The sequence below is a fragment of the Sebastes fasciatus genome, chromosome 2 (genome assembly GCF_043250625.1).
Source record: "Sebastes fasciatus isolate fSebFas1 chromosome 2, fSebFas1.pri, whole genome shotgun sequence".
Classification (NCBI taxonomy): Eukaryota; Metazoa; Chordata; class Actinopteri; order Perciformes; family Sebastidae; genus Sebastes; species Sebastes fasciatus.
The window spans coordinates 18,974,298-19,000,692 of NC_133796.1; the positions used below are offsets into that span (position 1 = coordinate 18,974,298).

The 26,395-nt window shown below is 40.1% G+C and overlaps 1 protein-coding gene across 2 annotated transcripts; it reads left to right on the forward strand.

The window, feature by feature from the left end:
- Positions 1-13,054: 13,054 nt before the first annotated feature.
- On the forward strand, positions 13,055-25,021 carry ppm1g (protein phosphatase, Mg2+/Mn2+ dependent, 1G). 2 transcript variants are annotated; one of them, XM_074612864.1, is made up of 14 exons: positions 13,055-13,200; positions 14,531-14,667; positions 16,208-16,277; positions 16,603-16,688; positions 16,954-17,083; positions 17,409-17,520; positions 18,225-18,426; positions 18,550-18,723; positions 18,823-18,960; positions 19,720-19,822; positions 20,939-21,070; positions 21,280-21,409; positions 21,608-21,707; positions 23,071-25,021. In XM_074612864.1, exons 2-14 carry the CDS (start codon positions 14,557-14,559, stop codon positions 23,275-23,277), a joined length of 1,695 nt encoding a protein of 564 aa, XP_074468965.1. In that variant the 5' UTR covers positions 13,055-13,200; positions 14,531-14,556; the 3' UTR covers positions 23,278-25,021. The 2 variants fall into 2 exon arrangements, with proteins under 2 accessions (XP_074468965.1, XP_074468974.1); XM_074612873.1 differs by having other exon boundaries at positions 18,225-18,418; positions 18,545-18,723.
- Positions 25,022-26,395: the final 1,374 nt, after the last annotated feature.

Below are 26,395 nucleotides of genomic sequence, written 5' to 3' on the forward strand. Positions count from 1 at the left end.
GTTTAATAAAAAGGAGTTGCATGAACAAGTGAATGAAAAAATAAGTGTCCCAAAATAGTGACTATTTGGCCCGTGGCACTGCACCATGCAGGAACCCCCTATGGTTATTGTATGGCTCTGCCGCTGCTCAAACCTTAATTCTTAGTCTTAGTCATGAACTGGGAGGTGAGTCCTGACTATGTGAACAGATTCTCCCCTCCACAATGCGGTCAATACGAGTTCACGTACAGATTCCAACAGACAGTCACGACCCCTGCAAACTCTTACTTTATTAATTTAACTGTTCTGTGGGTGGCACGCTGGTGCACTGTCGCCTCACAGCAAGAGGGTCGCAGGTTCAAACCTGGCTTGGGGCCCTTCTGTGTGGAGTTAGCGTGGGTTTTCTCCGGGCTCTCTGGTTTCCTCCCACAGTCCAAAGACATGCAGGTTAGGTTAATTGTTGAATCTAAATTGACTCTAAATTTAGGTGTGAATGTGAGCGTGAATGGTTGTCTGTCTCTATGTGTCAGCCCTGTGATAGTCTGGCGACCTGTCCAGGGTGTACCCCGACTTCGCCCAATGTCAGCTGGGATCTTCTCCAACACCTCCTTATCTGGTTACATATAATGGATGAATGTTTTCATGCCTCATCATTATCCCCTCATTCCCTTCATCTGGTAGTGGAGCAGATAGTGGAAAAATCATGCAAATAGTGATACAAGCACCATTTTGGCATGATGATTCCCGCAAAAAACAAAAAGTAAAGACTCAGCGTACAGCCAGAAAGTAAGAAAAAACTTATTGGAGGATGTTAAAGCTGTAAAACTGAGATCAAGCATATCAGAAAACATATCATCACACATTCAAATTGACCAAGTACATGCATTTCCTTAAGAAAAACATTCTCCGCGAGTAAATTTGACAGCCATTTCCAACAGGAGAATACACCGTTTGCCATTGGCAGAGCATTTTGGCAAATCTTTCTTGGGCGCTACCCACATAATCAGCTGTGCTGCTCATCCCACAAATGCATGATCCTTACAAGTTGGACATCATTGCGAAGGTAAATAAACAGGCTTTCCAACGATGTAAAATACAATGCCAATTATTATTATTGTAACAACAGAGAAATAATCCACCAAACACAAGTTTCCGAACTTTGTTTTTCCAGTTTATATCCATCCTAGTTCACCAGTCACTTGCCTGATTGTCTACTATTTTGCCACCTAGCTTTCCAGTGTTTCTTTGTCCTGCCTAATTTACACGTTTTTTTTTTTTTTTTATCTGCCTGATTCCTGGACCTTGCCTGTTGGCTGCCTCCTCATCAGGTTAGTTTTCCTGATTGGACTGATTACCTGGTATTGACCTCTACCTGCTTTACTAAGTAAAAGCTTCACTCTACTGTTGACCTGCCGGCCTCCTTGTTGTGCTTTTAGGTTCCACTCAGCCTGTTTTGTTTAAAAGCCTGACACAGACTGACTAATCTTTACTGGATGTGCTTTATCTCTGTCTCAACTCTTGCTCTCATACAAACACACTCTTTCCTTCTTTTCCTTCCTTTCCTTATCACTCTTTGTTTCTTTGTCTGTATTTCCCTGTGAAGCACACTCTCTCCTTCCATCTCCAGGTCCCCCCGCTCTCTCTCTCTCTGTCCTTCATCTCCTGTCACCGATCATCACACCACCTCTTGTTCTCCATCTCTACCGGTTGTCTATTTGAACAACCTGGTGATGACGACGTGTGTGTGTGTGTTCAAAGTTCACAGTGTGTCATGTGGCATTTACACATGTGAAAAACAGTGTGACACATATACAATTTACACCCCCACAGCTCCCTCCCACTCTCCTCTGCTCCACCTACATCTAACACCACATACATCATGGTCAAGGTCAACAAGCACTACATTTTCACATCCCGACTACATCCCTGTACTTATAATAATAAACACAATATGTCAAATGTCGGAGTACGGTACGGTTTTTACAACATTTCTCAGATAATATGAACACTTCCCAGCAGCTATATTTGGGTTTTTTGGAATAACTGAAATAATGCCACATGGAAAATATGTCAACAACAATCTTACCGCCCAAATCAGTTGGACTTTTCAAGAATACAAGTGGTACCAACTTAAGAGGAAGTAAATATTTCTGAAACTAGCAAAAAAAAAGGAAATTTATGTCATAACAAGTACATGATAATATACAGTAGGCTGTATTATGGCTCCAGGTGTTTTCACTTATTCTGTCTGATTAGACCTCTGCTCAGGTTAAAGGTGGGCAGAGCCACAATGGGAATTATGAGTCACTAAAAAGACATTTTAACGGTTGAACTTTTCCAGAAGGCTGAGTGATCTGCCAGCCGTGTTTTTTAGTTCGGAAAACGTTTTAATTTACCCAGAATTCATGGCAAATTAGTCCTGCTTCTTAAGATAGTCAAGAACAAGATGGCTCTGTGCAACTGATGACGTCTATCTGAACTTAAGTCTGACTATTAGTTTGATGTCAGCCACAGTCACAGTCTGTCTTTGTGAAAGCAGCCTCAGGATAGAGACCTTTTTCTTTAGTAGGCACAGCAGGAAAAACACAGGTGTGACTAATAACATGAACTGCTCCGCTCAGTTAAGTGTCCCAGTGAGCCGTGATGACAGCGAGCCGGCATGCACTCTACATGAAATACAGCCATCATTACAGTCTTTAATTACACCTGTACTTTTCCTACCAGGACATGTCAAGACGTCTACTGTGAAACAGCTCTACTGACCAGTCAGTTTTTTTGTCGTAGACAGTGAATGAGGAGCAGCCCAGTGGGCAGATGGCTGGTCAGGACAGGTGAGTGTGTAGAGATTACAGTAATCAGATAGACGAGAAGCATCAGAGGGAAGAGGAGCATGGAGCAGCTGTTACCATGACATTTATGAAATCAACACATTTCTCAAGATTTTCATCATATTAAAATCTTAAATTTATTATTTTAAATTTATGTTTGTTGTGTGTTGCAATAATTTAATTAAAGACAACTGAGTAGAAGCACTGCTGGGTCTTTGTGGTAATCACATCGCTCTTTGGATCCTTTGGGTATACTGTGCTTATTCAATCTTGTGAAGGGCTCATTGCATGGGTGGAATATGTTTAAAACATAAAACACTGAACAAAATTAAATGTAAAATAAAGACATTTTAAATTTTGTTCAAACTCTACAGTGTGCCTTGGATCATTTTTGAAGGAGTCTTGCATTTTACACTTTTTTGAAAACATATTCCACCCATTCAATGAGCCTTTCACAAGGTTGAATTCTCCTGTCGGTGTTGTAGTATGAACCTCCCATTCATAATGTAAATGTGAAAATGATTTGGATGGTAGGGTCCATCATGGAGTCTCTCTCTCTCTCTCTCTTTCTCAAATTTCAAATTCAAATTCAAATAAGCTTTGTTGGCATGAATGTTCAGGTTACATTATTGCCAAAGCTTAATTACATATTAAAGTGGCAGTAGGCAGTATATTTTTGGCATCATTGGGCAAAAATTCCATAATAATCTTTCAGCATATTGTAATTCTAGCTCGTGACGGGAGACTTTGACCAATCACAGGTCATTTCATTGAGAGAGCGTTCCTATTGGCTGTGCTCCGGTCATGTGACCGGTACTTGGCGTTCCTTCACCAGATTTTACAATGGCGGCGGCGTCACAAACTTTCTAATTTTACAGCTAAACAGTACACTACAAGATGATTCTGAAAACATTTGAGGTGAGAAATAGGCATTAAAGTAACATAATATTGATTCATATTTGATCCGCGCTGCCTAGTTTGACCGTTTGGTCGGAGTTCGCGAGTGATTGACAGCCGGCTCTCATAGACGGCAGATGGACAGCAGCTCAGATCAGCTCTGACTGCTTGTTTACCTCTGGTATGTGAAATCTTGCAGATGCTGTTAGGAGCACCAGAGGACACAGAGGCACATGATTTTTTTCAGATTACTTGTTTCATGTACTACTGTCACGAAATAGCGACCGTTTTATAAAAATAACTTTTTTAATCATATTTGCTCCAATCTCGCCTACTTCAGCTTTAATGAATAATTACATTTCACAAGAAATAATCACAAAATAATCACAATCACAATATACCGAATACATTTTAAATATACAATCTTTCACAGATGTAGTTAATCAGAAACACGTTCAGAGCTTGTAGCGCCTCTTATTGTATGGCAACTGTCAACATATTTTGCAGCTAATATTGCACATTGATTTTTCTCCCCACATAAGTATAGTATTTTCTGAGGTCTCTCTCTCTCTCTCTCTCTCTCTCTCTCTCTCTCTCTCTCTCTCTCTCTCTCTCTCTCTCACACACACACGCACACAAAAGTACACTTGTGGGAAACAGGGATTAGTAACTGATACTGAGAGGTGGGAGAAAGCAGCCTCCCTCTGTGGCCTCTTAAACCAGATGTAACCAGCTGGCACACACACACACACACACACACACACACACACACACACACACACACACACACACAGTGACCAGGCTTGTGGCCAGAACTTTTGTCCTTTTCTCAACTGTGTGAGCTGACACATAATGTGGAGAGAGAGAAGGAGAGAGAGAGAGAGAGAGAGAGAGAGAGAGAGAGAGGCCCACTTCACTTTCAGCTGTGCAGAGTTCAAAGACGCTGCTTCAATGCATCTCTGATGAATCTGTGTGTCAGAGGACAACAGCTCCATGAAGGACTTCCACAGTTAGACTGTCTGACGGTCGAATAATACATTTGAATCATTATCTTCATATTAGAATAAACAGACAAGTGAACGTTGCACATAAACTTGTCAGAAATTAAAACCTCAGATGCAGGGAAAGTGTTGTTTGTGTGTTTTAAGAGAGAACGATGAGTGAATGTGTGAAGTATTATACTTGTCTGTTCGGGGAGAGAGAGAGAGAGAGAGAGAGAGAGAGAGAGAGAGAGAGAGAGAGAGAGAGGGTTGTGTGACGTGATGTTGAAGTAGTAACTTCAGGGAGTCAGGTTCATCAGATAAGCTCTATGAGTCATGGGAGTCAGAGGGAGGACGACTCTGCACATGTTTCTGTAGAAAATACGCTGAGTCTTGATTATTGTAGACACCTGTAACAAGCCTTCTCTGCTGTCTTTCTACAAACCCTGAGTTAAAAAGTGCTGTTAGACCTGCTTTTAAACTTTGTTGTCAGTAGTTTTAAACATCATCTCCTGAGATGCGGTGCATTGGATGAGATGACCTTGTGGCTAAACCCTGGACCGTTTGTAAAAGGGGGGTAATAAATGCTCTCTTTCCTAATGAGGGGAGTTGAAGTGTCCTGTAACAAGGCACTGATTCAGAATATTGAGGGTTTTTGAGCAAAATGATTTATGCTAGTAGCACGGCTCCATGGAGGGTAATGTCGGCCGGTCCACGACTGGATGGATTGCTGTGAAATTTTGTCCCCGGAGGATGTATCCCAATGACCTAAACATCCTGAGAATACTCTCCGAGAGCTCCTAACTTAGCTTAAAGGGACTGTTTGTAAGAATCAGAAATGCTTGTTAACAGCGACACCTTTGGCCGTTAAGTCAACGAAAGTCAGCGTCGGGCTCGCGCTTGTGCTCGCTCTAAATAGACATGAAGGAGCATCACTCAAAACAGTGAGGCGACACACGTCAGCTAAAACCACAATATCACTCTATATTTCACCTGCTTGGCAGTAATGTTAGCTGACCAGACGAATGTCTCTACATGAATCACTGCTGATCCTAGTGTTGGCTTTTCCTGCTTCAGCCTCCCGACCGCAGTCAGAATGAGTCCTGTTTTCACTCATTAACCGAAGAGGTACTATAAAATAATATAAGGTCACTTTCCTTGGTTAGATAATTATCAGCAGTGGGTTCAGTCATGAGAGCTGTGCTACATATAGACCACAGAGCTGCTGTTGCTCCTACTGGGACGGCGGTTTTCAACCCGGTCACAAGATGATTCAGCTGTGGTCGAAGAAAGATTTATTCAATCACAAGATGCGCAAAAATATCTATTCCAAGTTTCTCTCTGTAACCACAGCTAGTGTTGTATTCTAGTTTCAGTGCATGAAGCTCTTGTTTAACATACGAGCCTTGATCTTATCAGGAAGGACGGTCTCTCTCTGTGTCTGTGACAGCTGAACAGCAAACTGACACTGACACAAAGCAGACATGTAGGTAACAGGCAGCATTATCTCTGAAAGCTCACAGTCAAGACGTACTAATGACACTAAATGTCCTCAGTGTGGAAACTCCAGAGCATTTAGGTCAGCTTTAACCAGCATTAAAGCATACACACTAATGTGCTTTATTCAATAATCTAATGTGTACAATGTTGTGGTGTTATTGTTATTAGGGACATTTACTGCATTATCTCACATTATTTCCCTAAAATTATGTTATCATCCAGTGATCACCGTAGGTTTAACTAATGGTTATTAGGAGAAAGTATATTTTCAGCGAAGGAACTCTTAAGTGGCTGCAGCCTAAAATGTTTTTCCACCAGGACCCCGTGACCTGCTGCTCCGTGACTAACTAAATAAAGGAGATAAAGGCACATGGAGGAGATATAAAAGCTGTGACAGGATCATGTGTCAAAATGATAAGATAACCAGAGGGAAAGAAAATACCATAAAGAGTTAAAAAGAAGAGAAAAGAAGCGTGAAATTTGATTTCCTTCAATTTTCTTTCCTCTAAAAAAAGCAAATTCTTCCTGGAAGGAGCCAAATCTGGCCTTTAAGTGATACTTCACCCAAAATATATTTTTTCCCCCCAGTATATATAAAATATTTTGATGCTTTTTCTGTGTGTAAAGTCACTATTCAAATCCTCTGGAACCAGAATGAATCCAAAGTGCACCACAGATACCAGTTTATTATGAGGTGCCACACACTTTTGATGGTGTTTCATACGCAAAAGATTTTTTTTTTATGTGAAGTATTGCTTGATTCAAAGTGCTGTGCGTAGGCATCAAGTGCATAACTTTAAACCAAATGTTACTGATGCAATACAACTTCTCAACTTTCACTATTTAAGATTATTTATGGTAATAAAAACTCATGAGTCTCTACAGCTTTTCTATTCATTTCTGCTTTTGCTTCTGTTTCTCTGTGCACACTTTAAAGTAGGGCTGGGCAATATATTGATAGTATATTGATATTGTGATATGAGACTAGATATTGTCTTAGTTTTTGGATATCATAATATGGCATAAATGTTGTATTTTTTCTGGTTTTAAAGGCTGCATTACAGTAAAGTGATTAGTAACTCTCTGAACTTTCCAGAACTGTTCTAGCTGTTGTATTATTTGCCTTTACCCACTTCGTCATTATATCAACATTACTGATGATTATTTCAAAAATCTCATCGTGTAAATATTTTGTAAAAGCACCAATGTCAACCCTACAATATTGACGCAATCTCGATATTGAGGTATTTGGTCAAAAATATTGTGATATATTCGATTTTCTCCAGCGCTACATTACATTAATCTTTTGGTAAAGTATTGCATATATACTGTTAAAATGAGAATGTGTTTGAATGAGGAAAAAAAAAGCAGAGCAAACAGGAGAAGAGAGATGAAATCAATTTATGTGGGAAAAGGGCAAATATGCTGAATAAACACAGTAATCTTGTCGGGGGAGTCAGAGAGGAGGTGAATATGTTCCTGAGAACGAGTGAAAGAATGAGAGAGTGAAGAAATGTTGGGTGATGTAACAGCAGCAGTATGTCCGCTGATCAGACAGCTGCTTGTTTCCACTTCTGTCTTATCTCTGACCGCACCCTGTGTGTGTGTGTGTGTGTGTGTTTTTGTGTGCCTACTGTACATACTGATGTCCTGATATGTGTGAATCTGTCCCTGCAGGTGTGTTTGTGAATGATCAGTTGTGTGTGAGTTTCAGGTCTTGATACCTGATTTGCCCCAATGAACCCTGCGTTGTTGATTTAAAGGAACAGTGTGTAACATTTCGGGGATCTGTTAGTAGAAATGGTATATAATATTCATAATTATGTTTTCATTAGTGTATAATCACCTGAAACTAAGAACCGTTGTGTTTTCGTTTAGCTTAGTAATGAGCCCTTTATATCTACATAGGGAGCGGGTCCTCTTCATGGAGTCCGCCGTGTTGCTCCGCCATATTTCTACAGTAGCCCAGAACAGACAAACCAAACACTGGCTCTAGAGAGAGCCTTTCTCATTTTTACGTTACATGCAGGCCACCGTAGTTCTCCGATACGCTTGTGAAACTGTGATAACGTGAGCCCAGAGTGCAAAACCGTGGTACCGCCAGCCGCCGTCTGACTTCCTTCTCTCCTAAAGTATTGTTATTATGGTTCTCTGAGCGAGGTGAACGGCGTTACTACAGTTTTGTACTCGGGGGCTCACGTTACTACAGTCTTGGAAAGGTAGGAGTGAGCAGAGGGGTACTTAGTTGGGTGCAATCTGCAACCACACTGCTAGACGTCGCCAAATCCTACACACTGTACCTTTAATGTTTGTATTTTATGGATCTTAAAATAATATTATTTAACTAATTTTAAGGATGTTTTTAGTAATCATTGTTGTTGTGATTGTCTCAAGCGTATGTGATTTGGTTCCTTTTCTTGGTTGGTTGTTGAAGCTCTTGAATAAAGATGTTGTTTTTTGTTAATGTTGATTTTGATGGTCTATGACTGAATTTGAATAAACTCAAGTGTGAAATGGATGTTATATTATATAATGCATCTTATTTCTGTTTTTAAACCACAGTGGTTAATGAAGCTTTTAGACAAAATAATCACAAGGTGTCCACCATTTTTTCTGTTGACCGTCTCCGTGAGATCTGAAAATTAGGGCCTATGATCAAGTCGGAGGAGTAAAAGCTACATGAATTTGGCGAAACTATGTTGAAGGATGGAATACAAGGAAAGGAAAGAGAGAACGTGACAGGACAAAGTGATCAGAAAGAAAGGAAATAGAACGGAAAGTCAGGGAAATATCAGAAGACAAAAAGTTTCCACTGGGCTTTGGATTATTGCAGAGAATAAGCTCTGTGGCAAACAAACATTTATGATACTTACACGTTTTGTTCAAATGAACACTTGTGATTTTTGAAGTGTAAATGCATTTGTAGAACAAAACTTTAAAAATCTCTAAAGCTTGTGTTAACCACAGACACAGATTTCAGTTATCTAACTAAAAACCCATTAAAAAAAAAACATTGACTTCCAGACAAAGGAACCAGAAGTGCTAAAATGCTCATTTCTGGGTGATAGGACTCATTCCTGCAGCACTCTATAGTAAAAGATGGGAGGACAGAAGTGAGGAAGTGAAGAGGTGACAGGAAGTGACAGTGGGTGGAGAAGAAAAATGGGAAGAGGGGTACAAGAGAGGTGAAAGGGAAGAGAAGGGGAAAAAGGATGTGGCGAGTTTTCCTGTTTTTCTATCCAACATGCTCCGCTTGATGCTGATGGATTACACATGAAGACACACACACACACACACACACACACACACACACACACACACACACACACACACACATAAAGGATGTGTCTGGAACTGACATGCTGGTACATCCTGCCAGCAATAGAACAGCTGACTGTGACATCTTCCTATATCCACCGTGTGTGTGTGTGTGTGTGTGTGTGTGTGTGTGTGTGTGTGTTTTGTGTACTATGTGATCATGCTGATGCTAGGAGTGTCTTGCGACGTGTGTGTGTGTATATTTCTGAGGACCACTTTGATGTTTAGACCTTTGATTAGGTTGAACGGTGAGGTTAAGGGTTGAGTTTAAAAACGTAGTTGTGCTAGTTAAACCTAAGTTAACAGTTTTTGGACACTTGGACACATCTGTAAACAAAACATTAACATAATACCACTTTATACAAATAATGAGGTTAACATGTTAGCCATAGTTGCTCATTTAGACATCCAGCTGACATGGAGCAACATTACCATCCATTTGGAGTCATGTTTGTGTCCAGATGATGAAATTAAGTCCCACTTTCACTCTTTTGTAGCTCTGTTTTTGGTCTCTACCAACTACTGAGGGTTCCTGACTGGCTTTTAGCTGCTAAATGCTCATTTATGTTCACCTGCTAGTCGCGTACTGTGTCTAACTGCAGTTTGGTGCTGAGCAGGTAGTGTGCAGTAGGTTTTTAGACCTTTTTCACTGGAAACAGTCAAAATCAATGCCAATGTAGTGAGAGTGAACATAAACAGTAAAGTTGTGTGAGGCTACAGATGCTAAAACGCTCCATATAGAGCTGACAGGAACTGTAGAGTTGGGTGATAATTCTCTGTAGGTTCATCATTATGAGCCTTTCACATTACACATAGTCTCTTAATCCATTAGTTTTTGTAAACATATAGATTCGTGCAGCTTCAAGGTTAGGCTTTAGGTTGGGGGATGCGTTGTATCATTGAGGGTTCTCACAGATGTGCGTGGTTGTGTGTTATGTGGATGTGGAACTGAATATTGTAATGAAGAAGTAAAATCCATCCAACCATTATCTGTAACCATTTATCCCATTCAGGGTTGCGGGGGGGCTGGAGCCGATCCTAGCTGACATTGGGCGAAGGCGGGATACAACCTGGACCGGTCGCACGTCTGTCACAGGGCTGACACATAGAAACAGACAACCATTCACGCTCACATTCACACCTACGGGCAATTTACAGTCAACAATTAACCTGCATGTCTTTGGACTGTGGGAGGAAGCCGGAGAACCCGGAAAAAAACCCACACTAACACGGGGAGAAGATGCAAACTCCACACAGAAGGACCCCGAACCGGGTTTGAACCTGCGAAAAAAGGAAAATATAAATCATTAAATATTTCCTCTTTTGCAACATCCATTGTAATTGTTACAACAACTAACTAAACCTCATCTAAGATCATGCTAATTTTGACTTATTTTAATAATCCTATATCATAACTGCTACCACTATCACTGCAAATGATAACATTAGTAACAGGAGTGGAGATTCAAGGTGTGTGACTCTGAAAAAAAACATGTAGTTTACTATTTTTGGTCACGAAGCGAGTTTTTAAACTGCACTGCAGTGACCGCTGGAATGTGTGTGTGCGTGCGTGTGTGTGTGTGTGTGTGTGTGTGTGTGTGTGTCTGTGCAGTGTGAGTGCAACGAGGCCAACGCCGTTTTAGGAGCGCGAGCTGGAGATCGAAAAAAGATCTTGATGAATACTTACAGTGTCTAACTACAACCTGCTATTGTGGTCTAACTTTCTATATAAGACCTGTTGGCTCGACGGCACGCACACACACACACACACACACACACACACACACACACACACACACACACACACTGTTATACATGTACAATTGCAGGTCTAGTTGGACTCCTGTGGCGCTCTTCCACAGCCATCAGTCAAGTTTAAGAGTCTGGAGACAGAAGCAACTCCCCCAACACACACAGCTGGACATTGAGCTCCATAGTAGAAGCCTTATAGAAACACTTTTTATAGTTACTGCAGTGAAAAATCTGCCTGGAACCGTTACCTACAGTGGCCTTTTGAGAAACAGCCAAACATGTCTTCCAGGAAAGCTGTTATAGAAATCAAAATATTACAGGTAACAGCCGTGGTTCATGTGTTCATTGACTGGTGAAGAGGGAGTCATGAGTGTTATTTTTAGTCATCCAAGGACAAAATAGTAACGTTCACACGCAGACAAACAAACTTTACATGCACTCACTGCATCCACACACACCACTGAAGCTGCTAATCTACAGACAAGAACAAAAAAACATCCTTCCTGTTAAAGACGGAGAGAAAATGTGTGTATTCTGGTGTGTGTGGATGACATTTTTAGATCCCAAGGACAGGGTGTGTTTCCTCTCTTGCTTTCTATTGTTCCTCCAGCAACAGTGATCCTCAGGGAGCAGAGCAACCACCAGGACCGTAGAGCAGCAGCCAATGGCAGGGCAGGACAGAGAGGCCCCGAGGCTGATGGGAAATAAAGTCTGTCCTCTTTTCCTCTTTCCATGGAGATTTTAAGTATAACATGCCCACTGCGTCTTCATGAGAAGGACTGTGATCGTGTCGTGTGCCACGGAGGGCAAACAGTCTTCATTTGATTGAAATGAGGGTCAGTATGTTGACTGAAGGGGTGTGTGAGTCAGTAGCTGTGCTCTCTGGTTGGGATGAAACCCTCCAGACTCTTTGCCCTTCATGGCACATGGTTACATCCCCCTCCTTTGAGGGATCATAAAACATCTAACCCTCTCAGTATAAGTGGTCCAAATGTTTTTGCTGCCATCTGCAGGACTGTCTGTGTACAAGCTGTCCTACAAAGGACATGAGTTTGTCCAGGCAGCTCTGCAGGAAGCACACTGCTCATTTCACACTAAAAACACAAACCTTTGAGAATGCAGCGGAAAGCCAACATGAAGCTGACAATTGTGGCTTTGAGTGAAATATTTTTAGAACTATTAGATGGCTTGTCATGCAATTTGAAATACATATGTATTGACCTCTCAGTATGGAGAGTAATATCTTTTGTGATCCCTTAACTTTTCATCTATAGCACCATCATCAGATCAGTACAAGAACAGAAATATGTACACATGAATAGAGAAAAGTCAAAAATAAATAATTATGAGTTAAAACAAAAATAGAAATAAAAGTAAATGAAAATATAAACTAGGGCTGTCACAATATCAGATTTTCACAACACGATTATCGTGGCCAAAAGAATTCATGATATTATCGCAATATCTATAAAAAAAATAATAACTCTCGCAAATTTGCATTTATGAATGTAAAACTTGTCCCAGTGTGTTTCCTGTTGCAGTGTAGGCCTATGTATGTGGATGACATAAACTGACAGGAAGTAAACACGGAGCCAAGCTGTTGCCTAGCAATGCAATTCCGTTGAAACAGATTATAGGTTATTTTTGGGGATTATTTCCTATATATTTTTTTTTGCCTGTATTATATGTTGTTGATGTTGAAATATTTGTTCGTTGATTTAAAATTAAAAAAACAAAAAACAAAAAAAACGGCTTCATGATGACGTCATGACGTACGGAAGCAAAGGGACATGCGCTCTCGCCCATTTCCTCCTCAGCTCGTCTCCTCGCTCTGTCTCTGGTCTCTGTTGATAGCGGCTCTTTCCTTCTACACGTGTAACATCTTCTATGTGAAGCTCTCTCTCGTTGGGACCCGTTTACAAAGCTCGTCCTGCTCCGTCAGACAGGTAAGCTAACCGTCTTTAGGGTGTTTACATCTCTCTACAGCTGCGCAGCCGCTTTACCCGGCGGAGCTGAGCGGTTAGAGCTGAAGTTAACCGGGTTAGCATGCTAGCCTGTTAGCATTCTAATGTTAGCATGCTATGATGTTAGCATGCTATGATGTTACTATTACTAAAAATAGATGCAAAACACTAAAAATAGATGCAAAATGATCACGAATAGATGCAAAATGATCACGAATAGATGCAAAATGATCAAGAATAGATGCAAAATGATCAAGAATAGATGCAAAATTACTAAAAAATAGATGCAAAATGACCAAAAAGATCAAGAATCGATGTAAAACAAAGAGGCAAAATGATCAAGAATAGATGCAAAATGATCAAGAATAGATGCAAAATTACTAAAAAATAGATGCAAAATGGCTAAAAAGGGATGCAAAATGACCAAGAATAGATGCAAAACAATTACAGAGGCAAAATGACTAAAAAATAGATAAAAAATGACCAAAAAGATCAAGAATAGATGTAAAACAATCACAAAGAGAGGCAAAATCACTAAAAAATAGATGCAAAATGACCAAAAAGATCAAGAATCGATGTAAAACAAAGAGGCAAAATGATCAAGAATAGATGCAAAATGATCAAGAATAGATGCAAAATTACTAAAAAATAGATGCAAAATGGCTAAAAAGGGATGCAAAATGACCAAGAATAGATGCAAAACAATTACAGAGGCAAAATTACTAAAAAATAGATAAAAAATGACCAAAAAGATCAAGAATAGATGTAAAACAATCACAAAGAGAGGCAAAATCACTAAAAAATAGATGCAAAATGACCAAAAAGAGATGCAAAATGGCTAAAAAGGGATGCAAAATGACCAAGAATAGATGCAAAACAATCACAGAGGCAAAATGACTAAAAAATAGATAAAAAATGACCAAAAAGAGATGCAAAATTGCTAAAAGGGGATGCAAAATGACCAAGAGTAGATGCAAAACATCACAAAGAGAGGCAAATTACTAAAAAATAGATGCAAAATGGCTACAAAGAGATGCGAAATGACTAAAAGTAGACACTTTGAGACCCTTTGAGTTTGAGTGTCTTCTTCCATGCTAGCATGCTAACATATTAGCATGCTATGATGCTAGCATGCTAACATATTAGCATGCTATGATGCTAGCTAGATGATGCGTCTACTTTTTGTTGTGGTGTTGCTAACGTTAGCTAACTAGCTATCTATCTAGGTGATCAAATGTACTGAGTTATGTGTTTGTCTGTTTCTGTGTGAGGTCTATAACTGTTGAGCTGTTCTGTGTCGTCTCGTCTCCAGGTGTAAAGCCATAGTAACCGACCACCATGGGGGCTTATCTGTCGCAACCCAACACGGCCAAGACCTCTTCCGATGGCGGCAACAGCCACATGAGCTACGGCTTCTCTGCCATGCAGGGCTGGCGCGTCTCCATGGAGGTGAGCAGGATCACAGACTACCATGTTGTTACCTCTCCTTAAACACAAAGGAGAGGACTTGATTCAGTTGTAAATGGCGGGATAATAAAGGGATACGTGGCTTTTCTTTGTATAGGTTTGGTTGGTATCTTTACAGTCACACTCCTAAACTAGCTTTTCCCTGAGCATTAGCTTAAATCCACAATATACATCCTAATATACAGTTTGGGTATGCAGAGTTACATTATAATCACTCTCCCACAACATTCAGGGGTAATTGATGTCTGCTGTGTGTAAGAAAGTACTTCACAGATGAAGACATTTGGAGGCCTTTGTCTCTCTTGGTTCAGTTGCTTCTGATGAGAAACAGCTCAAATTCAGTTAATAAAGACATGTATGGACATGTGCAATGATATTACACAATCAACATATAGGTTTGTTGCATGGGGGCTGGTTGGTATCTTAACACAGTCACACTCCTAAACTAGCTTTTCCCTGAGCATTGGCTGAAATCCACAATATACATCCCCAGGGTGTCTTTGGTATGCTGAGCTACATTATAATCACACAACATTCAAGGGCATGTTATTGATGTCTGCTTGTGTAAGAAAGTACTTCACAGATGAAAACATTTGAAGATCTGAGGTCCTTTGTCACTTCTGATGAGAAAACCAGCTAAAATTAATTAAAAAAAAGACATGTATGGACATGTGCAATGATATTACACAATCAACATCATTGCTCATCAACTGTAAGAGAGCAGAAACTTTGTTGATCAGGGTTCCCACGTGCCCTGGAAAAGATAAGATATTCTTTTATTAGTGCCGCAGTGGGGAAAACCTGGAAAACATTAGACCAATTTTCCAGTCATGGAAAATGTGAGGAAAAAGTCAAATGTCCAGGAAAATCTCTCCTTTTTTTTCCTTTATCTGAGAATGTACTACTAGGCTATCTATCAGAGCTCCCTAAGTCAGATAAGATTGCCATCTGAAGGGGTTAGGTTATGTTCAGGATCATATTAACGTTCAAACTGGACAGTATTTTGAATACGTGGTTTGATGTTGAAATGCAGTGAGCACACCCCCAAGTCACGTCTCATGGTAGCCCAAGCAGGTTTGATGACATTACAACGTAAGTGGATAATGTAAGTCAAATTATCCTTCAAATGTAATTATTAGTCATTGTTGGCTGGCAGCTGGTAGTTTTAATTCTATTATTCTATGATCAATTTGTCATAATGTCTAAGCGCATAAGAGATGATTTCATAGCTAAGTTCTAGCCATAGACCCCTGTCAGCTGTCATACCACACCATCATCACTGAAAAGTCCTAGGAAATGATCTCTAGAAAAGCGTGTGAACCCTTTTGATTGATGAAAGTGAGTTGACAAATATAATGTATTTATTATATAGCAATGCGTGAAGATAATATCTAAAGGTCTCCCCTAAATGTACAGGTTGTTTTTTCCCCCAGAAGAGGAATTCGGCCATGATTTGCACCCATTTGTAAACTGTCATGTTGTCTGTAATGTAATGTGCATTTTTGTGTTTCTTGTGCCGCAGGATGCTCACAATTGTATCCCAGAGTTTGATGACGAGACAGCCATGTTTTCTGTGTATGACGGACATGGAGGTAACACTCATGCACACTGTATAAATACTGTCTCCTATTTATATTATTTTGTAGGATACATTGTGGCGTTTACAGCATTTGAACACTAACTTAACACAATATTTTGTGACTACCTAATCCTATCATTGACAATGAACAACACAGCAATAACAACAGTTTCTCCCAAAACTTATGTTTGCCATCACAAAAAGCATTCAGAGACATTTTCTTTCCCTTTTTGGATCACAACACATGTTGTTGTGAAGTGTTTCCAAAGTTTTCTCCTTTTATTGTTTGTTTTACACACCTACCCTGAGAATTTATACAATCTGCTGTTCCCATTTAGGTGAAGAGGTGGCTCTGTACTGTTCAAAGTACCTTCCTGACATCATCAAGGAGCAGAAGACCTACAAAGACGGCAAACTGCAAAAGGTGAGAAACTGTAGAAGCCGCTGCATGACCTGTCTTAAACGAGTCTGACAGAGCAGATGTCTTCATGACCAGAGGCCTGCTGCTCGACTGGAGCATAGTTACAAATTAGGTGGGATAAAAGGTAAATGTATTATGAGTGTGTGGTCATCATTTGCTCCACAGTACTGACACATTCAAAACACTGAAGAGACATGAATCTCATTAATCTTGAACCCAATATTACACGGTATGTTGCTTGACTTTTACTCTTGCATGATGTTTCCAGGCTCTGGAGGATGCCTTCTTGGCCATTGACAGCAGAATGACCACAGAGGAGGTGATTAAGGAGCTGGTCCTGATTGCTGGACGGCCCACCGAGGAGCCACCTGTTGCAAAGGTGGCAGAGGAGGACGATTGTGAGTACACCCCTAACAATGAAATGTATGTAGTAATGTCTGATGTGGATGAGAATTGTGAGGAACATGTAACAAAGCTCATTTATGGTGCATGGTAACGGAGGATTGACATCCAGCAAAATGCAATAAACTAAGAAAAAATAATTATGACCATGAGAGTACGACAAATACAAGACATCCTGAAGTTCATGCACATGAAGTAGGAAAAAATGTATGTACTTTGACTGGAATGATACAGTCAGCACTTCCTCCTCAGCTGGATCTGCTGTAGTGATGTCATATTCTAGTTATAAGGACATTATCTAAATGTTTCCATCCCTTTCAGTGGACACAGAGGAGGCAGCTTTACTCCACGAGGAAGCCACAATGACCATAGAGGAGCTGCTGGTACGCTACGGCCAGAACCTCAATGCTGTCAAGCACGCAGCCGCCATCAGGTAGACTAACACACATTTAATCTTGACTTGTCATACACTTCCTGGAAATGTTGTCAGTCTTGTCTTTCTGGCTATCCATAACTGATAGCCCATTCGTCTACACATGAAACTGATCACCTTGCTGTATTATGTCTCACCTCAACAACCTGTTTGAATATCACATCAAGGGAGTAATGATAACATTACATGGCAACTTTTGTTGTATATATTTGTGATATTTCAAGCTTTGGAAACATTTGAATGTAGTCTGTATATTTGAAGCAGTGAAATTATAAGAATAATAAGAACAACAAGACTTATTTTGGGGACAGAATCATGTAGAGCTGCAACGATTAATGGATTAGTTGTCAACTATTAAATTAACCAACTATTTTGATAATCAATTAATCGGTATGAGTAAAGTCGAAATTCTCTGATTCCAGCTTCTTAAATATGAATATTTTCTGCTTTCTTTACTCCTCTATGACAGTAAACTGAATATCTTTGAGTTGTGGACAAAACAAGACATTAGAGGATGATTAATCAAGAAAATAATCATTAATTTCAGCCCTATAATCCATATTCAGTCCACCAGAAACTTCTTTCTTGACTTTAGTAACTCAGTGAGTCCAGGTATCTTTGGTTGTTGTGTAAAACAACAGCAGTTAAAAGTTTTATTCTTGTGGTTGGCGCCTCTTTATTTCCCCTTTGTGTTTTGTTCTTAGTGCGGCTGCTAAGAAGGCAGCCTGCTCGAAACCTGAGGCCTCAGAAGAAAAAGGGGAAGGTGGGAAAGGACTGAAGGAGGGCGTAAATGGAGAGTTGGAGGAGAGCAATGGGAAGGCAAAGAAAGGAGAAGGAGCGGCATCTGGGTCTAAACTGCGAGCCTGTCGGCGAACAGCAGGTGAAGGCAGTGGTGCAGGTACGGAGCTGGGATTTGGGAATCTTTAACAATTAAATTTTTTATCTTCATGAGCACATACAAAACTAATCATGCTAAGAATGCTTATCATGTCATATAATGTTGCTCTTGTTTCTCCTACTGCAGCTGACTGTGGAGAGTCAGGAAGCTCCAATGGAGAAGAAAAGGCTGGTAAGGCAGAGGGAGACGCAGGTCCGTCCTGCTCCTCTCTGTCCTCCAAGACTGCAGGAGATTCCAAGTCCAGGTTTTTTGATGACAGTGAGGAATCTGAGGAGGGAGAGGAGGAGGAGGGCAGTGATGAAGAGGTGAGAGCAGGAGACCAGAATAAGCTGTCTTATGTGGCTATCAGCTCACTCACTGATGACTTGAAATCGTAACTTTTTTCTTTTTTTCTTTTTTATTAGGATGGTAGCGAAGAGGAAGAGGGTGACAGCAGTGAGATGGAAGAAGAGGAGGATACAGAGGAAGGAGAGGAAGACTCTGAGGATGAAGAAGAAGAAGAGGAGGAAATGTGCCTTCCTGGAATGGACGGCAAGGAGGAGGTGTGTACAAAGGACATGTCTGATTGAAACTTATGCAACGGACAAATCAACAGTACAACTGATACAAATTCCTACATGCAGCACAGACAATGTATCGTGCTCATATAGGCTGCCTTGACTCCTTAATTACCTTTTTAGCTGTCGAGTTGAAAGATGAATTGCAGTGCAAATATCTTGAGGGTGGAGCTGAAAATATGATCGTTTCAACAACATGATTCGGTGTGATATTTAGGTTCATCAAAGTTGTCGATTTGTTGTCATAGTCTTGGCTCTATCAGTACCTCCCTGATACAACAAGTTGACATTGATCACCAAAATATTAGGACCTCTTTCTACTGATGACTTGTACCACTTTAGCTTAAGACAAGTCTTGTAACGTGACAAAGCATTGTCATATGCTAATATTCATTGGTGGAATTAGTCATATTGAAACCATTTTTACTTGTCACTTTTGAGAGCTGGCCAAGATAGCAGTAGTTTGTTTTTAGCCATTTAAAGAGCTCCGCTGTAATTTCCAGCTAACAGGCTGCAGTGTGTTGGATAGCCTCATTGCAGCAGAAGCCAAGTTTAGTGATTTGTGATGACATTGTGTAAATGAAAGAAGCTTTGGTGGCTGCCTGAAATTCTTTTCTCTGCAGAAAATTGTCTGGAAGCTTTTAAGAAGTTCATTTCAGTCCTGGTGTGAAATAACTTTTAGAAAGATTATTCAGATTGTTAGTTTAACAGTGTGTCACATCTTCCATGTTCATGTATTCGCAGCCTGGCTCAGACAGCGGCACCACAGCTGTTGTGGCTCTGATCCGAGGAAAACAGCTGATCGTGGCCAATGCTGGAGACTCTCGCTGCGTGGTGTCTGAGCGCGGTAGGTCCAAACCATCTTGTGCCTATTTACCTTGATATATGTGTGATATTATAGAATAATTGTGAAAAATCAAAAATGTCTAGCATTTAAACTCCGGTACCCCCCTCAGTACCAAGAGAGTATATCGTTGTATGTTTTTAGCTCTGCTCTTTCAGGAATTAGTATGCTGATACACAAAGCTCATATACTGATATATTAAACATGCTGATTATAATATCACTTCATGCCATTAAAAAGCAGCAGGATGTTACAGTATTGCACCTAAGCAACCTGGGAGCAGGGTTATTATAGTAAACTAAAACAAAAATAAGCAGTGAAAAATAGTTACTAAACTGAAACTCGATAAATCTATATCCTTAAAGGAAATAATACAAATGTAGATAAATTATTTTCATTGTTAGTTTTTTAGCTATAATGTATCACTACCGAATAAAGGATGTCTCATTACATTGAACGAGAACAGATGTGACATTCCAGGAGATGGCACTATCACGCAATCGCGTTGCCCTAAAGTAGCGTGAAGATTAAGGATTAAACATTATGGCCATTCCTACACAGTTCTCCAACCATGTGTTTTGTATATGTAGCTACATACTTCTGAGACATTATAGCTGGCCCTAACAAAACAAACTAAAGCTGAACCTTTCTGAAAAACTGAAACTAAACTTAAAACTAGCAGCACATTCAAGAAAACTAATTAAAACTAAACTAAAATTAAATCGTAAAGTCAAAATTAAAATAACATAAAAAATAATTGAAAATTCAAAAGCTATTATAACCCTGCCTGGCAGTGCATGCTGTGAAAAAGATTGAACACCCCCTTTATTATAAGCACAGCATATGATAATGTCACTTGAAAGCCTAAAATCTGATTAAATGTTGGCATTATTCATTTGAAGAGGTTTTATCATGACTGTCAAATTCGTTATTGCAAAAATACCCAACTTTCTTTCCACAGTCGTGTGATATACTGTAGTTGTTTTACTGGGCAGCTGTGAAAAGTCAGTGTTTGGCTCTTGCATGGTTGCCACTGAACCGCATAGTGGCAGATCTTCTTAATGAAAGGCTTTGCAGTAATGTATTAAATGTAAGAGCTCCATTCCTGTGTTGCTGTAGGCAAAGCTGTCGACATGTCGTATGACCACAAGCCAGAGGACGAGGTGGAACTGGCACGCATTAAAAACGCTGGAGGGAAAGTGACCATGGATGGACGGGTCAACGGTGGATTGAACCTCTCCAGAGCTATCGGTATGGCTGACTTTGTGTGTGACTTTTACGTTAGTCTTTAGATTAGCACTCATTTATTGCACCACAATTAAACCCAATAGCAGCTTGTGGTCAGTAATAATTATTTTCTGTTTTGAGTTCAAATTGTCAATCTAAAATGTTTGCATACTCTCTGAAATGGCCACCTCCTGTAAGCAGAGTGAGTTTCTAATTTGGACTCTGACTCTCAGGTGACCACTTTTATAAGAGGAACAAGGCTCTGCCTCCAGAGGAGCAGATGATCTCTTCGATGCCAGACGTCAAAGTTCTGACTCTTAACGGGGACCACGACTTCATGGTCATTGCCTGCGACGGCATCTGGTGAGTTTGACTGGTCATTGACCGTTTATCCCTGTAATTGATTTTTCATTAGGATTCATGATTAACTGTAGATTTAAATTTGAAAGAATTTTCATTTTCATATGTCAGTTATGTTACTGTACGTGAGGTTGTTTTTTCCTTTTTGATTCATCATATACTTGTTTTTTTTACTTGTTATCTGTTCCCATATGTGTGCAGGAATGTGTTGAGCAGTCAGGAGGTGGTGGACTTCATCAGTGAGAGGATCAAACCAGACCAGAGTGGCAAAGTCAAAGCCCTCTCATCCATAGTGGAAGAGGTGAGAGAGGCCTTCTGTCACACTCTTAATACTTGTACATAACACCACTCCCAAACCAGCCCCTCCTCTGTCTACTAGCAGTACCTGCCAGGCAGTGAATCCTCATTCGCAATAAGAGGGAGGATGATGGGACATTTGCTTAAAAGATGTTAAAGTACTTAATCAGCCTGTATCCTTAGGGGGGCTATTCACATGTTCAAAAACGTGTGGAAAACGCCAGCTGTGCCGCTTTCATTCTTATCCAAGGTGCTTGGAGGTTGCGCTCCCGTCACGCCTGCCGTTACTAAGCAACCAAAACCTGTGCGCTAACGATCCAATCGTACAGCAGGAGTAAGAATAAAGCCTCATCCACACTGGTAAAGTCAGGAGCGCGTGGCGGCTGACCTGTTTTTTTATTTCGGCGCCTTTGTTAACATGTTAGAGCAGCCACACTGCCCGCGTGAGACGTGCGTCTCAGCTGCGTCTCTTCTAGATATTCGAGGTGTCGCCTATTTTTGACGCGAGCGGAGCACGGCTCACAGCAACAACACAGTGAAAGTGATTTATTGACTGTATATTAACGTCATATCAGCTACATTAATACAGTTTCAATGTCTAGACATCTGTAGAATATGTCACGGACAGTGAAGGTGATCTATTGACCTGCCTATTTTTGACGCGAGCGGAGCACGGCTCACAGCAACAACACAGTGAAAGTGATTTATTGACTGTATATTAACGTCACATCAGCAACATTACTACAGTTTCGATGTCTATCTGTAGAATATCTTACGGAGATGAAAAAAGTAAAGACTTATTTTTAAATCAACACTTCCTGCTTTCATTTCAAAATAAAAGCCCTCAAGCGTTTTTTTCTGTAGACAGAATCCCTGCATTTGTTACTTCAACACAACGCTTTTTTTCTGAAATATGTGCTGGACAGTGTAGTAGAACATGCAGTGACTTGGAGAGCTCCATGAATGAATATAGTATGGGGTTTTAATTGTTGATTATTACTATTATTGACAAATTACCACACCTTTCTTAACCTTTCTGTCTAAAATAAATATAAATGACATTTAGAATGAAATGAAATGGCCATTATGAAATGCAAACTCTATATAGAAAGAAAGGGCTGACAGCAGCAGCAGAAACGCAGCTGACACACAGCTGGTGTGAACACCCGACGTGTGAATCACGCAGCCGCCACGCGCTCCTGACGTTCGCAGTGTTGATGAGGCGTTACATAACGACATTTCTAAAATCATACAGTATATGCCCAGCTTTAGTTGACTCCCAAACATTGAACATGGTACCTCACGTTTTTCATGAATAAATATGTTTATGCATCTTTAATTTCAAATCCTGTATGTCCTCCTGATAGCTGTTGGACCACTGTTTGGCCCCCGACACATCTGGAGACGGGACAGGCTGCGACAACATGACCTGCATCATCATCACCCTCCGGGCACACCCGTCCCCTGCTCAGTCAGACGACAAGAAGAAGAGGAAGCACGGGGAGGGGGAGGCGGCAGGAGCAGCCAAGCCGGAGAAGAACGGAAACGACAGCAAAAAAGCTAAAAGCGACTAAAGGCAAAGAGAAACTGTCCACGAGGGAGCAGAAGGTCCCAGGCTACCGCAGTTACACCAGAGACACATTCTGTTCAAAATGTAATCCTTACCTTCACAAACATCAATTCACCCTAAAACAGAAATTACAATTGCTATACGTATGCTCAAAGATCGGCTGAACTTAAGTCATCAGTATAGTTTTTGTCCTTTGTTTTAGGCCGATTCTCACTTTAACACCCCTCCAGTTGTTTCTTTTATTTGGTCTCGGTGGAAAGAAGCTGGACACACGTTTACTTCTTCAATTCAGAAGAGTCAGACTCGCAGGCATGGTGATAGCACGTCATTTTCCAAGTATTTCTAACTAGAAGGAAGATGCCAGACATGCACTGCAGTCGGTTATTGTTAAGATCGTTTCCCACTTGGCAGTTTGACAGTTTTGTTTAAGTGGAAGTTTGAGGATAGCCCTCGTTGTGACCTGTGTCGTTCACATTTTACAGTGTGACACATGTATTTTCATTGCAGTTTTGCAATATAAATGTGCAAGTTACTTTTCCAATATGAAACAGCACAATGCTCTTGTGTTGTGCCCAAATTACATGGCATTCATTGTTTCTCAAAGTGCCATAAAAACCATGAATTCCTTTTTATAGGCACCAAATTAACTGTACCCAGAGAAGGGACCTGAAATGGCTGTTAGATTTGCATTGTGTAAAGGTAACAGTAGGAGCGAGTGATTGAATGAGAGGATATTATTGTCTTTTGCAGCCTAAATTGAAGCTTCAAGATGCAGCAAGAGTGTGCGTTCACTAGGCCAGCGTGGCACTGAATGTGTTGCTTCCCTGTTTCAGGGAGCAAGAGGGACTGAAGGATTTAGGGTACTAGTCCAGTTGCTCTTGTTTGCCATTTTATATAACCCCCCCTTTAGCACCCATTCACAAGTGAGAATTCTTTTTCAGTCTTGCTGGTCACAGAACAGCCCAATCACCAACAATACAGCACCATCATTTTGCCTTTTTTCCATTCCTGCTTTGCGTCTTGTCTTGATCAAAATCTGTAAATTTCCAGACGAAGAAAAGATGCCAGGGTGTTGTGAGCTAGTGTACTTTTCATCTGTAAGATCTGATAGCAGGGAAACAGGCAGAGATGTAAACGGTTTGTTGCCTTTTACGTCTCTGTGTCTATCCAGAGACAGACCAGCCCTCCACACACAGCTCGTCTCCAGGACTCTACCTTCCTCAACCCCATTTACTCTGCCTGTCTGTCCCGTTTCTATTATAACACATTTTTAAGACCATCTCTAGGACATGTGTTTTAAGTAAAAAGTATTTCCACTCAAATGTTTATTATTACGTATAATTTCGTTCTTGATGAATCAGTTATTTTTTTTTTTATCAAAACATTTTTGTGAGCACACTCTGAAAACGCCCTGACGCTGGTCTGTGGAGAGGATGCACAAAGTTACTTTTTGAGTGGAAATACAATTTGAAGTTAAGAGCACCGAGACAGTATAGCTGTTCAGAATATTTGTTTTGTCTTTATTTGCAGAAGCCTCATTTAAACCACGTTGTGTGACTGTAAGTTTGTTTCTAGTGTACTATCTTGTCACCATGCCCTTTTTTCTGTATATAGTTTTTCAATACTTGTAATTGAAGAAAAAGAAAATTTCTTTTTCTTTGTAATTGTGAGTCAATGTGACATTTTTGGTGCTTACTCTTTTGACACCAGTATGTAAGTACATACAAATACATTTTTTTAAATAATGAGATGACTGTATTCTTGTGTTTCTTTAAAAACAACCAGTGCTGCTTCTGTTTTTTAATCTGAGGTTTCAGAGAAGTCTTTAATTTTAAAATTCTGCTCTTAGATATGTCTATTTAATGGAAGTGAGTCATGTTTTTCCACTGCCAGTCAGACAATCTTGGGCTCAATCAGAATGAAGTATCCTGTTTGAACATACAGTAGGTATCAGTTTGAAGTCATCAATATTTTTGAACGATTATTATGATTATTGAACATCTAATTACATGATTTCTTCAACTTGCGATTTTTAGATGGTAGCAGGCTCAGTTTTAAAGCTAAAGTGAAGATACTGGTATATGAGACCCTGAGGAATCCACTGGTACCAACCATGTCATACTAGCTTGTCGGGAAGGAGGCTAAATAACGCTCTAAAATTACACTAAGTTTTGGTGAGGAAAAACTGGCATGGCCATTTTCATAGGGGTCCCTTGACCTCTGACCTCAAGATATGTGAATGAAAATGGGTTCTATGGGTAACAAGTCTCCCCTTTACAGACATGCCCACTTTATGATAATCACATGCAGTTTGGGGGCAACTCATAGTCAAGTCAGCACACTGACACTGACAGCTGTTGTTGCCTGTTGGGCTTCAGTTTGCCATGTTATGATTTGAGCATATTTTTATACTAAATGCAGTACCTGTGAGGGTTTCTGGACAATATTTGTCATTGTTTTGTGTTGTTAATTGATTCCCAATAATAAATATATATATATATACATTTACATTTACATAAAGCAGCATATTTGTCCACTCCCATGTTGATAAGAGTATTAAATGTCCCATATTGTAAAAAGTGAGATTTTCAGGTCTTTACATTATAAAGCAGATTTAAGTGCTATATAAATACTGTTAAACTAACAAAACTCAATATACAGAGAAATACACACAGCCCGTATTCAGAAATTGTGCATTTGAAACAAGCCGTTATGATTTCTGTCCATTTGTGATGTCACAAATATACAATATTTAGACCATTACACGGTTTTAAATGTACACATTCTAAATGTGTCACAGTTTATTTCCTGTTGCAGTGTATGTGAATGACATCAGCTGACAGGAGGTAAACATGGACCCAAACTGTTGCCTAGCAACGCAATTCCATTGCAATTCCGTTGAAATGCACTAAAACGGAGCGTTTAAGACATAGGGTAAATACAGGCATATTCAGGCTGACAATATAAGGAAAATAATGTGTTTTTTGCTCATGACAGCATGTAAACATGTTCTAGTAGAAACACAAAATACAAGTATGAACCTGAAAATGAGCATGACATGGGACCTTTAAATACTTGACAAATCTCCCCTTAGGGTACATTTCGAACAGATAAAAAAAATG